This window comes from Podarcis erhardii, assembly GCF_964252035.2.
Source record: "Podarcis erhardii genome assembly, chromosome: 14".
Taxonomy (NCBI): Eukaryota; Metazoa; Chordata; class Lepidosauria; order Squamata; family Lacertidae; genus Podarcis; species Podarcis erhardii.
In genome coordinates this window covers 21,436,847-21,453,418 of record NC_138503.1, presented here as the reverse complement: position 1 = coordinate 21,453,418, position 16,572 = coordinate 21,436,847, and the positions used below count along the sequence as shown (strand labels likewise).

The following is a 16,572-nucleotide window of genomic DNA, read 5'->3' as shown; positions in this document are numbered from 1 at the left end:
TCTTCTCTTCTCATGAGGTGGCCAAAGTATTGGAGTCTCAGCTTCAGGATCTGTCCTTCCAGTGAGCACTCAGGGCTGATTTCCTTCAGAATGGAGAGGTTTGATCTTCTTGCAGTCCATGGGACTCTCAAGAGTCTCCATAATTGAAAAACATCAATTCTTCGGCGATCGACCTTCTTTATGGTCCAGCTTTCACTTCCATACATCACTACTGGAAAGTATGTTTGTGACATACTTACTGCATAAAACTGAAATAGCACTTGATTGTAAATAGCACTTGATTGTAAAAAAAACCCTTCAACCCTCCCAAATTCTGCGAAGCAGCAGCAGGGGCGCAGCCGGGTCAATCCAGGCCGGCCTTCGGCAACCTGGCGCCCCCTGAAAGCTTTGAACCGCAACTCCCATGATGATTAGCTCGCCACTCGCGGGAATTGTAGTTCAGCACCTGGAGGGTAGCATGTTGGGCAAAGGGGCCAACTTGAATAAAATATTGGAGGGGGAAGGGTGGAGTGGAAGCAGGCAAGCCCACACCGCATAATCGACCACATGACACGGCACACGCAAACCCTATTTGAATTGCAACGCCTATCAACTTTGGGGGGCGGCCCCCTCAAATATTTTATTGGGGGGGGGGACCTCGGCTCCTAGGAGCTGGCTCCTATGATCATGGGGGAGGAAGCATGGGCGTAGCCAGGATTTATGGGGGAGGCAAGTTTCATGTTAGGGGGCAGAACCTCAGTTAAGTATTTTTATTGATTTACTGGATTTGGGGGGGGGGCACCTGCCCCCTGCTCCCCGTTTTCTTGGCTACGCCCATGGAAGCAAGACTTGACTTTAGAAAGATCCTGGAAGGGGCGGGGGCTCCGGCTTCACCCGCCCCATCGCTGGGCTGGGCTTCGGGCACAAGTAGCGGAGGACGGGTCCAGCAAGCAGCTAGTCTCGAGCAGCGCCGGGCGGCTAACCAGACGCAAGGCGAAGTTTGCTCGTCTGCAGCCGGGCTCCGCAGGCGATGGGTCCCGGCGGGAGGAAGCGAAAGGCGCCTCCTCCCGAGGACGACGGCGGCGGCAGCAGCAGCAGCGGTTCCGAGCAGGAGCCGCCGCCGCCTCCTCCCATCTCTCTCCTGCCTCCGGAGCTGCTGATCAAGATCTTCGAGTACCTGGACGACGAGGACCAGGTCCAGGTGTCGCAGGTGTGCCGCGACTGGCAAGCCGCTTCCTACCAGATCTTGTGGTGGCGTTCGGAGGCCCCCGTGTCCCTCTGCCATCTCCGCAACGACCCGTCGATGTTGGCCAACATGGCAGCCTGGGGCATCCGTCGGGTGCGGATCGTGATGACGCCCTGTGTCACCATGGGCTTCGTCAGCCACGCAAGCTGCACCCCCGAAACCTACAGTGAGCTGTGCCGGGCTTTGCGGGCCGGGCTGCCCTCCCTGCGGGCGCTGAACATGACCGGCTGCCCATCCGTCACCAAGAGGAGCCTGGCACAGATTGGCAAGCATCTGAAAGGCCTGGAGGAGCTGGTGCTGTTCGGGTGCAGGCATGTGAGTGACGCGGGCCTCCTGCTCCTCAGCAACAGGCTGCTGCACCTGAAGAAGCTCAGCCTGGACCACTGCAACCTGGTCACCAATGCGGGCGTAGGGCACTTGGCGGGCATCACGGCAAGGGGCTGCCTGCAGCTGGAGTGCCTCAGCCTAGAGAACTGCGACAGACTCAGCGATGTTGCCCTCCACCACGTAGCCCAGGGCCTCCCCCGCCTGCGCTACCTCAGCCTCCGCTTCTGTGGGGGCATCAGAGATGAGGCTTTGGTGCCTCTGTCGCGCCTGACCAGGCTGAGAACCCTCAACCTCAGCTTCTGCCAGAGAATCACCGACGTGGGCGTTGGGCACCTCGCGGGCATCACTGCCGACGGCTGCCTGGAGTTGGAGGAACTCGACCTGGCGGGCTGCGGCCAGCTCAGCGATCATGCCGTCCGCTACGTGACCCAGGGCCTCCCCCGCCTGGTCCACCTCAGCCTCCGCTTCTGTGGGAATATCGGGGATGGGGCTCTGCTGTCCATGTCGCTCCTGAGCAGGCTGAAGAGCCTCAACCTGAGCTTCTGCCAGAGAATCAGCGACATGGGCATTGGGCACCTTGCGGGCATCACCAGCCGCGGCTGCCTGCAGCTGGAGGAGCTCGACCTTGAGGAATGCGAGCGGCTCACCAATCTCACCTGTCGGTATCTGGCCCAGGGCCTCTCCTGCTTGCGCCACCTCAAACTCTGCTGCTGTGAGAAGATCAGGGACGAGGGGCTGCTGTTCCTGTCGGGCATGAGCAGCCTGAACATCCTCGAAGTAAGCTACTGCAATATCACCGACGAGGGAATTGGGCACCTGTCAAGGGGGTGCTTGCCCCTTTCAACCTTGAACATTACCTGCTGCGAAACTCTGGGAGACGCAAGTCTGGCTTATATCGTACGGGGCTTGGGCAGGCTGCGCAAGCTCTACCGCTGTGGTTGCAACTTCAGCCTCGACTGCATGCTAGAACTGGAGCAACAGATGCCTGGACTGTCGATTCTCTGAGAGCTGTGTAATCTGCCAAACAGTTTGTCTACTGACGTAGCTCGGTCAGTAGAGCACGAGACTCCTAATCTGTCAAGGAGACCCATGCTGGGCAAAATATTTCTGCATTGCAGGGGGTTGGACTAGATGACCCTTGTGGCGTTCTTTTCCAACTCTGCAATTCTATTATTGCTGTTGCTTTTCACCAGTGCCTTTCCGTTTTGTATTTTTTCTGATAAAAAGCATGTGAAAACTAAGGGTATTTGGTTATTTTTTCCTCTATTCTGCAAACCATTTTCATTTTGTGTTGTGTTTTTCAGATGGTATGTCTGAGGTCATTAAGAGATAAAAACTTTCTTTTTAGTGATTTGTAAGTTGCCCTGGAAGTCTTTTTTTTTTTGGCAGAGGAGCAGGACTTCTTTAAAAATCAAAAACAATCCCTAATTAGGTATTACTTCAGTTGCAAAAGTATGCAATTAGCAGACCTCTATTATTCCATGCTGTGCAACTGCTTCTACATTCCTGATGTCTTACGACAAAATTAAAAGTTTGCCAACCCTTTTGAAAAGAAAACAATACTATGAAAAAGTGCACGGAAACTGAAAAACAAAAAAACAAGACCTGAAATCATAGCACCTTCATGGGTCCAGGAATTTTTGGCGTTACAAGTCTGGTGTTAAGCACACTTACCTGGGAAAGGGCACATTTTGTTTGTAGAAACAAATATATTTTTAAACTAAAAATATTACCATGATACAAGAACATGAGAAAAGCCCTGCTGGATCAGGCCAAAGACCTATCTAGTCCATAAGATGCTTCTGTGAAGCCCAAAGGCAGGAGCAGAGAATGAATGAAATCTTTATTTGCATCAGCCATCGGCCATAGCAATAAAACAACAATACAATATACAAAGAATAGAAATAAAAAGTCAATTATATAAAATACTGTGGCGTTTGCCCTCCTAGGTGTGTGACATCATACTGGGTTCATAAGGAGAGGGTTAACTAATTGTAAAATGCCTAACCTATAGGAACCCAAGGGGAAGAGTTCAAGTTCAAGTTCGAGTTGTTAAGAAGTCAGTCTGGAGTTAGAGAAGAGAGAGGGAGGATAAGTCTGTGGGTTGGGCTAGTCTGATGTGAGAGAATAAGAGAATCTGTTAAGAGGAGTCAGAGAAACAGTTGAGATAATCAGTCAGAAGGTATTAGCAAGGTATAGGCCGGTAAAGAAACTAAGTTTAAGAAACTGACAAGAAAATTATCTGAGAAACCATAAACTTGTAAATGCTTATAAAATAAACTTATTTGGTTTAATTTTAACTGTCTGGACTCAGTGCATACCCGAGAGTAACGGGTTGGTGGCAGCGGGTAAGCGAGCACAGTGGTGGCACAGGGATCAATAGACCGTCAAACGTCCGGGGACCCTGTGTTATCACCACAAATACATTTTAGGGTTCTGAATCAATAGTCAAATGCAGTCATACCTCAGGTTACAGACGCTTCAGGTTGTGCTTTTTCGGGTTACGGATGCGCCGAAACCCAGAAGTACCGGAACGGGTCACTTCCGGGTTTCGGTGGTCACACATGCGCAGAAGTGCTAAATCACGCTTTGCGCATGCGCAGAAGCACCGAATCGCAAGCCATGTGTGCGCAGACATGGCACTGTGGGTTGCAAGCATGCCTCCCACATGGATCACATTCGCAACCCGAGCATCCACTGTAGTGGATCTTATTCTGAGTGCCCCAACTAAAAACGTTGCAATCTTTGCTGTCACTTGCTCATCTTGATCTGCCAAGAGAAAGGACACTAGCAGTGGTTGAGCGACCCAGAATGGACAATAAAAGAGGGGTGATAATCTCATTCCTCAAAGTCTTTCTAAAGAGTGCAAGCTAGAAGGGCATGCGCCAATTTGGTACTGCCATCTCCACAGGGGCATAAGCGTTTTTCGGGTGGAATTTGTTGGAATCGTCCCTTGAGTACAGCCAAGGGCAATACATTCAATCTTGCGAGAGTAAAAGTGTGTCTATTATTTTAGAATTGCTAGGTTATGTAGATAGGGTGCCAGAGTTGAAATGGGAAGATGCAAGACATACCATGGGCAAAATTTCCTTATTGTGGCCAAGCTGTTCTGATGCTCAATATCATTTAGGCGCTGACAAATTAGACTGTCTGCTTTACTAAAACTCAAAGTGAGTAGCTGTTGTGGTGACAAACCACAAGAGTGAAGTTTTTGATAAGACAATTTTAGTCCAAGTGCTCGTGACTAGAGAGCATCACCACAATCACTACCCACCGCAGTAAGCAGTACTCCAGTGGATCCTACCTCCAACAGTGGAGGTAGACTGTAACCATGACTAGTCACCACCTCCATCCTTTGTGTGTGTGTGTGGGGGGGGATACTGTGGCAACCAATGGCAAACTTTGTGGGGCCTGATGTGAGCCTGCTGATCCAGATACTGATGCAGGATCCATTTGCCAGTGCCTCCCATCACCTGCCACTCTTTGGGTGGTCATGGGATGGGTGGGTGTCGGGTGGCTACATGGTTCTAGGCTTTGGCCCTGGCTGCGTTACTACACGGAAGCAGGAGATGGAAGTTTTCGTGTGTGGCTCATAGCCCCATCACAGACAGGACAGACGAGGCTAGGTCAAGCCACAAGAAGCCCAGAGATTTAATGGTTGAGGGAGTCCCATCAATAAGAAGAACTGGCCCCTCCCACAGCAAGTAAAGAAGAAGAGATACTTGCAATGTTAGTGCGCTCATACCCAGAGCATTTACTAAACAAAGGGTGGCAGCCCTTTTTAGACACTAAAAATGGTGAAACTGCAGCCACTGGCTTGATTTCACATGGGGTGTGGGCAAATGGAGGAGAGAAGAAACATTTCAGAATTCCACTGAGAACAATCTCTCCACAGGCAGCTTCCCAGGTGCAGAGGAAGTAACATAAAACCCTGCCCACTTTTAGCTCTGGCTCCACTTACCACAAGCTACAGCCCTGTCCACCAACAAAACGTACCTCCCACAAAACACCCCCTAAGGGAATCTGGACCTCCACAAAAAAGAGGTTCCCCAGTGTTCAGGCTGAATGATGGGGGTGGATTATTATAAGGTGGATTCACATTCACACATCCATCACTCACCAAGGCACGTAACAGAAGCAATGCAGACGTTCTGGCTGACATTTGTGTCAGAATAGGGGTCAACCTTACCTTCTCTGAGGTAATAACTGCTGTAGTATAGTTATTGATTCACACTTGTGTGCATGAAAGGGCTAACCTGAGCCCTGAGCTGAAGTTGCCAGTGTAGGTGTGGCTTAGCAGGCTCTTAGAGTAGGGTTACCAGTCATCCCCGGCTTTGCAAATCTGTCCCCGGAATGTCCCCAGATTTGCAAATCTGTCCCCTGGGAATGTGGCAGTGGCAGCCTCAGCAGCCCGGAGCCAGCCTGGTAGCGCAGTTGGCTCTGGCTGGCTTCAGGAGCTGTTCGCTACCACCGCCACTGCCGAAGGGGAACCAGGGACGTCCAGTGGTAAAGATCTCCTGCCTCCTTCCCCCTTTGTTTTGACAGATCAGGGGAGGCTTGGGAGTCACGGGTGGGTGGGCGTTGCCCAGGAGGGGCGCAAGGTGCGTGGTTTCTCTGCCAGGCAAGGTGCAAAGCCCTTCTTTTGAACCGTGATACATAAATGCAGAGGTTTTTTTATAAAAAAATTGGGCAATAGCCGCCCGCCCGTGACTCCCGAGCCCGTGACTTCCTGATCAGTCAAAACAAAGGAGGAGGGGGGCAGGAGATCGGGGAAAGCTCAGGAGTCACGGGCGTGCTGTTGCCCAGTTTTTAAAAAACTCTGCACATTTATGTTTCACAGGGTGCAAAAGAAGGGCTTTGCACCTTTATACAATATGCATGTGTGCTTGGGCCCAGGGTCTTTTGCCTAACCATCCCCACTACTGACTCCCTGTTGCTACTCAGCTCCCCCCCCCCCCAAAAAAGGGTCCCCAGATTCATTGAAAAAATCTGGTAACTGTATCTCTCCTCCAACCCTTTCTTCTCTGTGATTTCTGGAACAAACAATAAACAATGTGGCCATGGCTCTCTGCAAGTGAACTGTATCTCTCCAAAAGGAAAGTTTTTAAATGAACAATAGTTCACATGTAACCTCCTGGTATGGAGGGCAAGTGCAAACTATGGCTTGAAACTTACCATGGCACCAACACATGCACATGGAGGTGGGATGGTGGTACACGGAACATAAGGCTGCAATAATATTATTTTAAAACCAACTGATTGCACCAAATGTTATGCTGCGTTTAGGAAAAAAGGTTTAATTTTACTTCAAAATGTACAGTATAAAAAATTAACAAGAGTGATTCTGAACAAAAACTACAAAAAATAATAATTCCACTTCAGCAATCAATCAAAAGGCTTTGACAGACAATGGTACAGAGTATTCTGCAGACTTCCCAGATGCAGAAAAATGCATTTTAGGATCCATTGGCAATTGAATCTTCCTCCATCTCTTCTTCAGCCTCATCCATAGGGCCTAAAGAAAAGAGCACAATTTCTTAATATTTTAATCATTCCCTCTACCACAAATGTGAAGCTGATGATAAGGAGCGATTGTACAGGTCTGCTTTTTTATTCTATGGAAGTATTCCAAAGATGGGCTTTTGATGCTTCAAATTTAGCTCACTAGCATTAAGTGAATTTGCAGATTCTTAATTTGCTTGCTTCCTCACGCTGCAATAATGGCTATTCTACTAACTATTGCTGCCAAGAAATACTTAATTTTGCATAGCCACCTTTTCTAGGCCATGGAAAACCCTAGCTTTCTTAAAACTTCTAGCTGTCTAAAAATCAGAAGCTGCCTTATACCGTCTTGGCTTTGAGTCCTGGAAGACCTGCTCCCTGCCTGGCAGGCCTTTTCCCACCTGGCCTGGGAGGGCAGGGCTGTGATTGACTCCAGCTACAAAAGCCAAGGCTGCTGAACAGATTCTTGGGCTGGGGTATTGTTTGGCTGGTGGCAGGGGTGTGTGTGTTGCTGTTATTGACTTCTGGCAAAGGCCAACTCCCCTGCGCGGAGAGGAAGAAAGAGAGAGAAAAGGGGCAGTCCAACCTCTGTTCTAAATGTCCTGCAAGAATAAGGGTTCCAAAGATATTCCTTACCTGCTTTACGATCTCTGCCAGGTATCTGACCAGCCTGCAACAGACCCTTCAGCCTCTCTACTTCAGCAAGTGTTGTGGCATTAGCAATGGCATTCTTAAAGGGAAAGATCAAAGGTCACTTATGCAACACTTTTAACATTAAATTCAATGCCTGATTCACAACACATGAACTGTGCCTATTACAACAGTGCTAACAAGACTGGTCTGAACACCAAGAAAAACGATTCAGCATGTCAAGAAGAGTTCAATTCAATTCCAACTAGAGGGTGACATTTTATTACCTATTACATTTTAGCTGTTGCTCCTTAGACAAATACATATTTAACCTACTGATATCTACCCCTAGCTATCAGACTGTGTTGATCTGGCCACTTAGAAACTTGAATTTTTGCAATAAGGAGCAAGACAGTTATAGTATGTTTACAAAATCTGAACTCTTTATTTGCAAAGGAAAGCTACGCAAACTATGTCAGTACCTGAAAAACAAAGCAATGTGGCACACTCAATACACACATAGATAGATTATCTTCTGGAAGTAAATGACAGTGAATGCTTTTCTTGGTAGATTCCTCCCTGTACAAGCCTGAAAAAACATTACCTTAATAGCCTCCACATCTCCTGGGGAAGGGCCCACCTTCTTTTTGTCACTTGGCAAGCCAGCACCTGGGTTGAAACTTCAGAAGGAAAAAAGACGCCTTGTTAAAGTCAAAGCGTTATTGTCATGCTTCTCGAGCTTCCAAAGAGAAGTCTCTGGAAGCACCAATTTCAATCAGGTGTAGTATCTCATCTTTGTTAACAAACTGATACAATCAAGTAATAGCTCCTTCAGAAACACCAGCAGAGTGACCTTCCCACATCCCACCCTTTTTAGAGCCTTTTATGAAAAAAATATCAATCGGATGTGTTGTTCAAGCTGCTAGCTTGGGTGTTAAAACTGTCCGGGTTCATAATGTGCTTGTCGAGAAAAAGAAGCAATGATTGCCATTCATCAACTAGGCAATTTTGGTGCTAACTAGTGCACCGACTACTCAATTTTCTTACAGCCCAAGAGTTATTTACAAACCGGCTGTGGTGTTTCTGAAGGAGACTGCCAGTTTAAAGTGGTTATCTGTATCTTACGTTTTTGCTCTCCTGGCAATATCCTTTGCAAGCTGTGCACCCCGCTTGCCCTTGAACATTTTCTCTGCCTCCTGACGCTCCTACAGCGATACCACACACACAGAGTTAATGCAACATTCAATAGAAGCATGTATACGGTGCATAGCTCCTCTCTCCCAAAAAGAAATGGCACGGTGAGGTGCAATTCTTGAAAAAAACAAGGTGGCATCAAGATGAAGCCTTAAAAGTTGGCCCTAGTGAAACCTATAACCCTTCACAAGAAAGATCAATTTTCCATTTAGCTCAGATGGCAAGGGAGTCCACTGAGATATTCCCCACCACCCAATAGTTCCTGTCCATTAATTTCACTTCAAAAACAGTATGAAGTTGATTGAAGTCACAGCCAGCAGGCAAACTAGAGTTTATTTGTTACACAAGAAACTAACATTTAATCTCAAAGCATATTTGATAAGACTCTGCTTTCTTTCCTCCAGCCACAGCTGCAGGCAGGGAATAGACACCCCCCCATTTCTAGGAATTACCTTCACAGAAACTATTTCAAGTAAATGGAACACACAATAAGATATATAGTAAAAAGCTTCAGCGTGTTTATCGTCTGAAAACTGCTTCAAGCTTTCATTTAGGCTAACATTTGCTGATTGGTGAGGAGAAGGCAATCCTGTATTTATGTTAATAATGATTCAAATCTAAAATACAGTTCCAAATAAAAAAGCTTCCAGGCTTATGACTGCAGATTCATAAATGTGTTTTCATGATATCGGTATGGTCATGAGAAAGGCATTCAGAATTACATTTGCAGAGCCATAGCCATAAACAAATGTCACAGTCTGAAAATGCGTTATAATGAGAAAACTATGTTATACTATAGGCACGAAAAGAAAACTCAAGTAGTAAACATTTAAATGCATAGCTTCTCAAAAGACAAATTCTTCACAATTGCCAAAACACTTACTTTTAATTTCACTTTTTGGAAATCCAGGACTCTGACTTGTGGGACCTTGAAGATGACATACAACCTATAATGCTTCTTATTTGTGACTGGATTCCTTAAAATACTGAAGGGAGGAAAAGGAGAAACATATTTACACAGTTCAAACAAAGGCACTGCTGAAGATGAATGTTTTGGCCCAACATTCCCTACTGCCAAGTGTCTTTCCCCTTCATCTCCCAGGTTCTTACCAATGTTGGGAATAATTATTTTTAAGAGGCCAAGACCCTAGTACTGCCGACCTCTTAAGTATGCTTTGGTCCACCAGCCACTTTGAGGACCGAGGTAAAAAGCCAAGTTGCTTGACTAATTAAAGGGAGATTAATAACCAAAAGTAACCTGATTACACTATTTGATGAAGAATAAGAGCTTTGATTGCTGTCACTGTTACTGGATTACTGATGTCAGAACTGCTCTCAAATTTAATTTTATTGGAGGCAGGACCTACTGATCTGCTACGTGTTAATGCATATCTGTTTGTGATGCTCATGAACATAAAAGTTTATGCAAACATTACAATCAGAGACAGGAAGATGGGACACCTTTTTCAAAGACCTATGATATCCGGTGCCATCTATGAATCAAAATATTATCTGATAAGTAAACTATATGAAGCATAATATTTTCATTTTCTTTTCATTCTGAAAAAGCCACAGCAAAATGTTAAAAAATGAACTATGCAAATGTTAATTACATAAAATAAATATGGATCCCTTCAGTATATAATTATTTATCTCATCATACTTTTATTATACTCTCCTCTTGTGAAGAAGCATCACTCTGTGGTAAGAATTCACATCTAAAGACCCCAGGTGTACATTTTTATTATTTTAATAATGTTTCAGCGTTTCACTTTCTTTGCATTTAACTGTTAGACAGAATGTGTTAGGCTTGAGTTTTGTGTGTTCTCATTTGTGAGACTCTCCCGCCTACGCTGCATTCCATCTCTCCTTATCTGACCTTGAAAGCAGCACAAATGGCAGGATGTTTTCATATGAGTTAGTACCAGAGTCTTAATCAGAAATCCTTGGAAGCTTCCTGAAAGATAGATGGAGAAACGTCAGCAAAGAATGATAATAGACTAGGCTGCCAGGGCAATGTGGGACATCCAATACCCAAAATGGGCAAAAGGTCTAGGCACTGCTGGTCAACCACAAGGCGACAGCAGGGGGAGTGGAAAGCAGGAAAAAGCCATACATTTTTTCTGTTTCATGACCTGTAACCTTTCCTGACGTATGTGAAGATGTTTTATGAGTCTTCGTTTGCTGCGTTTGAACTACTATATAAGCTTTTGCTCTGAAGTGCCTCTGAGCAAACCCTCTCAACTGGCACTTTGGGTTGAGTTCTATTGCAATAAATAAAATAAATAAAAACACTGAGTCCCTAAATCTGGATGCTGGACTTGAAACAGTTTCCTTGGTTCTGTGGTTCATTTAAAAGGTGGTCCCTCACCAGGGTAACAAACAGTGGGGGTGTAGAGGTGAATTCTTACCACAACTCCACACTCGGAAATCCCTAGAGAGCTTTTGGAAAACAAATCAAGCCCTCTTAGTTCTATTAAGTGTTGAAGGCTTCAGGAAAAAAATATTTGGCAGATCATGTTGCCAACCTTAATCTATAGGACAGACGTTTGGTAAGGAAGGCATATTATAATATTTGATCACAAAGGTGAATTATCTCATACCTCAGATATGTTAGTGATTTGACAGTTGCCAAAGGATCTAGATCACCCTGAATAAGAGAAACACAAATGTAGTTAAAGCTATGTTAATATACGTTTTCCAGCTCACACTCAGCCCCTTAACCAAAAGTTAATTATACTACAGAATGAGCATTTCAAACTTTATAGCTTAGGAACAGTTAGGCTTAACTCACTATGTGAAACATGTTAAACACATTTGTCTCAGTTGTATGGCTTTACATTGTAAAAGCAAGAATTAACCTTTAGTGTCTTTGCATTCAAAAATTCACCCAGAACAGCAGCAACAAAAGTTATTTATGGGGTCAGTTTCCATTCTAGGGTTTATTTTCAGCTGATTTTTTTCACTTGTTTACTGAGCTCTTCTCCAAGGGTGTGTATGGCTTACTACACCCAACCATATTGTATGTAGATGCTATTTCCAACTGGACATTGCTTCTCTCCACATATAAATGCACCAAAAGAAAAATCTGTGATCTTATACGGAGACAACACATGCACCACTTTCCTATACAGTGGTACCTCAGGTTACAGACGCTTCAGGTTACAGACTCCGCTAACCCAGAAATAGTACCTCGGGTTAAGAACTTTGCTTCAGGATGCGAACAAAAATCGTGCGGTGGCGGCATGGCGGCCCCATTAGCTAAAGTGGTACCTCAGGTTAAGAACAGTTTCAGGTTAAGAACGGACCTCCAGAACGAATTAATTTCTTAACCCGAGGTACCACTGTACAAATCTCAATGGCAAAACTGCATATTAACAAAATACAGTGTCTGATTAAGAAATAATTTTAAGTTCAGGTTTTTCAGGTAGTTTTGGATCACAGAGCTTATTTGTTTAACTTTGCTTTTCCTAAGCTCAGGCAAGCCTTTATGGCCATTTATTTTCAGACCAAGCAACCAGCCAAGATTGATGGTAGATATCAAAGGACTGCCATGCTGACTGAAGGCAGCAGGAGTCCATTAACATCTGGAGGGCCACAAGCTTCAAACTGTTGTTTCTGGAGCTGGCTTGTTTAAACTTAACAGAATTTGTTACAAATCACAATCTCTAGGTCATTCGCAATGATAAGCTGTGATCAGTGGAAAGCAAAATTTAACCGCTGCCAAGGACTCCCAGCTGCATGGAAGGAAGAAATGGGAGAGCAGTGTTGTTCAGGGTCTTCTTGCTCATGCATGTAGCACAAAACCACGGTTTAATGTTGTGTGCAAACCTGGGCCATTTCTTTATTTTAAGCAACAACATGGAAACAATATTCTGAGTAACATTTCACTGGTATTATCTGCTACATTGCAACTGCTCTCAAGAAGTCAGAATGGGTAAAATCTTCACTGAGAAAGTTGCCTCATGTAATCAAAAAAAGGCAAGAAAACCCTATCTTAGAAAAGTTGGGGCCTTTCTAGTGATTGCGTGTATGTCATTCAATCATTCCAATTTCTTTCATCCTTTATTTCACTTACCAATTCCATGATGTTATTGTTGGTAAGAATGAGCTCCTTGAGATTTGGTAAAGACTGTTCAAGTCCCTCACCTATTCGGCTAAAATAAAATAAAATGGGGGGAGGGGGCATCAGAGTAATTATTATCTTGGAAGTTGTAGGTCCTCTTCCTCAAACTGCAGCTGCTTTTAAGCTTACACTTGAATAAGTGGTACAAGGAGTATCGAGAACTGCAGCCAGAGACCTCAAAATTGCAGTTGGAAAGACACTCACCTTAACCTGTTGTTATTCATCAGCAATGTTTTCAGTCTTTTCAGTAGAGGAAACCCATCTAACTTCCGAATCTCATTGTCAGAGAAATCGATAGCATCAAACTGGTCCAAAGTAGCGCCCAAGTTCTCAATCACAGGGATCTTATATCCTGATGATGCAACATGGGACAAAAACAAACAAACTATAGTGCAGGAGAAATATATACTTTAGTTATGCATTAGACAACATATGAAAGAAAACTATCACCTCAGTGTTTCTTACAACTATCCTGACAATTCTGAGAGGATGGACTTGGGGTTACTTAGTGAAATTGCGTGCCAGCAGTTTTAGGATAGGCAGGAAAAAATAGTACTTCAAAGCACTCAATGCTAATTTGTAGTTCTCACTGCTACAAGTCATGTTAAATAACGGGTGTGCCTTCGCTCACAGGTAGAGCACATGCTTTGTTTGAAGAAGGTCTCAGGTTTAATATCTGGAAAATTCAGGTAGGGCTCAGAGAAGCTTCTGTCTGAAACCCTAGAGAGTCACTACCAGTCAATGTAGAAGCAACACTGAGCTTGATAGACCAATGGTCGGCTCAGTATATGACAGCTTCCTTTGTGGTAATAGCCATTCTCTTAAATTGCTTTAAAAAAGGAGGCTCACAGAGGGAAATTCCATCAACAGTTAACAGCTGCAACAGCTAATTAAAAGCTCTATTCTTAAGAAATCACTCTAGATGCCAAATACTTGTGGGAGGGAGGGTTATTAGGTGTTTTTGTTTCGCTTTGGTTTGTATTCTGTGTTCCCATTTTGCATTTTTATGTTGTGATCTGCTCTGTGATATACAGATTTAATAAATTAAAATGAATACTAAACATGACAGTGTAAGGGTCTTCATTAGCTCCTTTTGAGTTTCCTGGAACTGTGTGGATGGCCTCTTATTAGAGACTGTACAGTGGTGCCTCGCAAGACGAAAAGAATCCGTCTCGCGAGTCTCTTCGTCTTGCGGTTTTTTCGTCTTGCGAAGCAACCCTATTAGCGGCTATTAGCGGCTTAGCGGCTATTAGCGGCTTAGAAAAGGGGGGGGGAGCGAAAAAAATCGCAAGACTCGCAAGACGTTTTCGTCTTGCGAAGCAAGCCCATAGAGAAATTCGTCTTGCGAAGCGCCTCGAAAAACGGAAAACCCTTTCGTCTAGCGGGTTTTTCGTCTTGCGAGGCATTCGTCTTGCGGGGCACCACTGTATATATATGCAACGGGACGCGGGTGGCGCTGTGGGTTAAACCACTGAGCCTAGGGCTCGCTGATCAGAAGGTCGGTGGTTCAAATCCCTGCGACGGGGTGAGCTCCCATTGCTCGGTCCCTGCTCCTGCCAACTTAGCAGTTTGAAGGCACGTCAAAGTACAAGTACAGTGGTACCTTGAGTTACAGACGCTTCAGCTTACAGACTCCGCTAACCCAGAAATAGTACCTCGGGTTAAGAACTTTGCTTCAGGTCGAGAACAGAAATTGCGTGGCGGTGGCGCAGTGGCAGCGGAAGGCCCTATTAGCTAAAGTGGTACCTCAGGTTAAGAACAGTTTCAGGTTGAATGGACCTCCAGAACGAATCAAATTTTTAACCTGAGGTACCACTGTAGATAAATAGGTACCACTCCGGCGGGAAGGTAAACGGCATTTCCGTGCTCTGCTCTGGTTCGCCAGAAGCAGGCTAGTCATGCTGGCCACGTGACCCGGAAGCTATACGACAGCTCCCTTGGCCAATAAAGCGAGATGAGCGCCGCAACCCCAGAGTGGGCCACGACTGGACCTAATGGTCAGGGGTCCCTTTACCTATCTACAGTACAGTGGTACCTCGGGTTACAGACTCCGCTAACCCAGAAATAGTGCTTCGGGTTAATAATAATAATAATAATAATAATTTTTATTTATACCCCGCCCTCCCCAGCCAAGGCCGGGCTCAGGGCGGCTAACAAACAATAATAAAAACAAATTGAATGAATACAACTTAAAAACAAAATTAAAATACAACATTAAAATATTGAAACCTCATCGCAGCAGGAGAAAGGAAAAGAAAAAAGAAAGAGGGGGAGGGAATCAAATTGGCTCCAAGCCAAAGGCCAGGTGGAACAACTCTTGTCTTACTGGCCCTGCGGAAAGAAATCAGATCCCGCAGGGCCCTGGTCTCATGAGGCAGAGCGTTCCACGGAGCCAGAGTTGAAAAGGCCCTGGGCTCTGGCTGAAGCTAATCTAACTTCCTTAGGGTCCAGGACCACTAGGGTGTTGCTATTTATGGACCTTGAGGCTCTCCGTGGGGCATACCCTTAAGAACTTTGTTTCAGGATGAGAACAGAAATTGTGCTCCGGCAGCGCGGCGGCAGCAGGAGGCCCCAATAGCTAAAGTGGTGCTTCAGGTTAAGAACAGACCTCCGGAACGAATTAAGTACTTAACCCGAGGTACCACTGTATATGCAACAGGGTTCTTCTTACGCTAGCCTCTGTCCATTATTTTGGGGGTGCCCGCCGAACCAACTTTGCTCCTTAAGGCCCAGGTGACCTCTGCGGCATTGGGCTCCTATTACCACCAGCTTGCAACAGGTACGCCAACCACACCCTTTCCAGGACAGGGGCGGCGCGACCCACGTGGGCCACCTAACGTGACCCTCTTGAGCCACCGTCCCCCTCTCAGCTCCCCCTCCCGCTTTGCCTACTGCCCGCGCGCTTCAGGCCTACTAAGGCCAAGCAAGCGCCGCGCGCTTCCCGCTCCCTGGCCGCCGCCGCCGCCGCCACCACAAGGCCGCGTTCCTCACCGCGCAGGTCCAGCTCCCGGTCCCGCACGGCGTTTGTGTACTGCGCCGCCTGCTCGATGAGCTCCGCCGTCAGCTTCACCATTTTCGCTCCCCGCCGCCGCCGCACACCAAAAGGAAACCTGAGCGGCAAGCCGACGGGGGAGCCGATTTAATACGCATGCGCCGGCCGGCTGCGCAGCCCGCAGAGCCGAGTCGCCGAGCCACGTAGACAGGGGGTAAGTCGAGTGCCGAGCGGCGCCTTCGGAGAGACGCTTGCTCGTCGCCATGGCGACGCTTTGAGTTCTGGGAGGCCTGCAGAGGCTTTTGGGTCCAGTTGCGCTTACCCTCGAGAAGAGCAGCATATGGTGCCCGCTTGGTTAGACGCAGTTAAGTAACGTGCATTTAACACAGTTCTGTGCATATTTGCCACCAAATTCCTTTTAGCACAATTCTGTGCATACTTACAACTAACTTCTGTAGCACAGTTCTGTGCATCAAAAGGTAAAGGGACCCCTGACCATTGGGTCCAGTCGTGGAGGACTCTGGGGTTGCGGTGCTCATCTCGCTTTATTGGCCGAGGGAGCCGGCGTACAGCTTC

The 16,572-nt window shown here is 46.2% G+C and overlaps 2 protein-coding genes across 2 annotated transcripts; one reads left to right on the top strand and one right to left on the bottom strand.

Moving 5' to 3' along the window:
* Positions 1-787: 787 nt before the first annotated feature.
* Positions 788-3,852, top strand: LOC309328560 (F-box/LRR-repeat protein 14-like). The gene has a single exon (XM_081838552.1). The coding sequence runs from the start codon at positions 1,010-1,012 to the stop codon at positions 2,555-2,557; it is 1,548 nt and encodes a 515-aa protein (XP_081694678.1). The 5' UTR covers positions 788-1,009; the 3' UTR covers positions 2,558-3,852.
* A 2,971-nt stretch (positions 3,853-6,823) lies between these two features.
* Positions 6,824-16,154, bottom strand: SNRPA1 (small nuclear ribonucleoprotein polypeptide A'). The gene is made up of 9 exons (XM_081839304.1): positions 15,996-16,154; positions 13,209-13,356; positions 12,957-13,035; positions 11,482-11,528; positions 9,762-9,864; positions 8,810-8,889; positions 8,289-8,364; positions 7,691-7,784; positions 6,824-7,067 (listed from the first exon to the last, which is right to left on the bottom strand). The coding sequence occupies exons 1-9, from the start codon at positions 16,075-16,077 to the stop codon at positions 7,009-7,011; spliced, it is 768 nt and encodes a 255-aa protein (XP_081695430.1). The 5' UTR covers positions 16,078-16,154; the 3' UTR covers positions 6,824-7,008.
* Between the last annotated feature and the right edge of the window lie 418 nt (positions 16,155-16,572).

Coding starts and splice junctions, on each gene's coding strand:
- LOC309328560 (XM_081838552.1), top strand. CDS start 1,010: ATGGGTCCCGGCGGGAGGAAGCGAAAGGCGCCTCCTCCCGAGGACGAC.
- SNRPA1 (XM_081839304.1), bottom strand. CDS start 16,077: ATGGTGAAGCTGACGGCGGAGCTCATCGAGCAGGCGGCGCAGTACACA. Junction 11,529..12,956: donor ACAATAACATCATGGAATTG/GTAAGTGAAATA, acceptor TCTCTTATTCAG/GGTGATCTAGATCCTTTGGC. Junction 8,365..8,809: donor ATTGCCAGGAGAGCAAAAAC/GTAAGATACAGA, acceptor TTCCTTCTGAAG/TTTCAACCCAGGTGCTGGCT.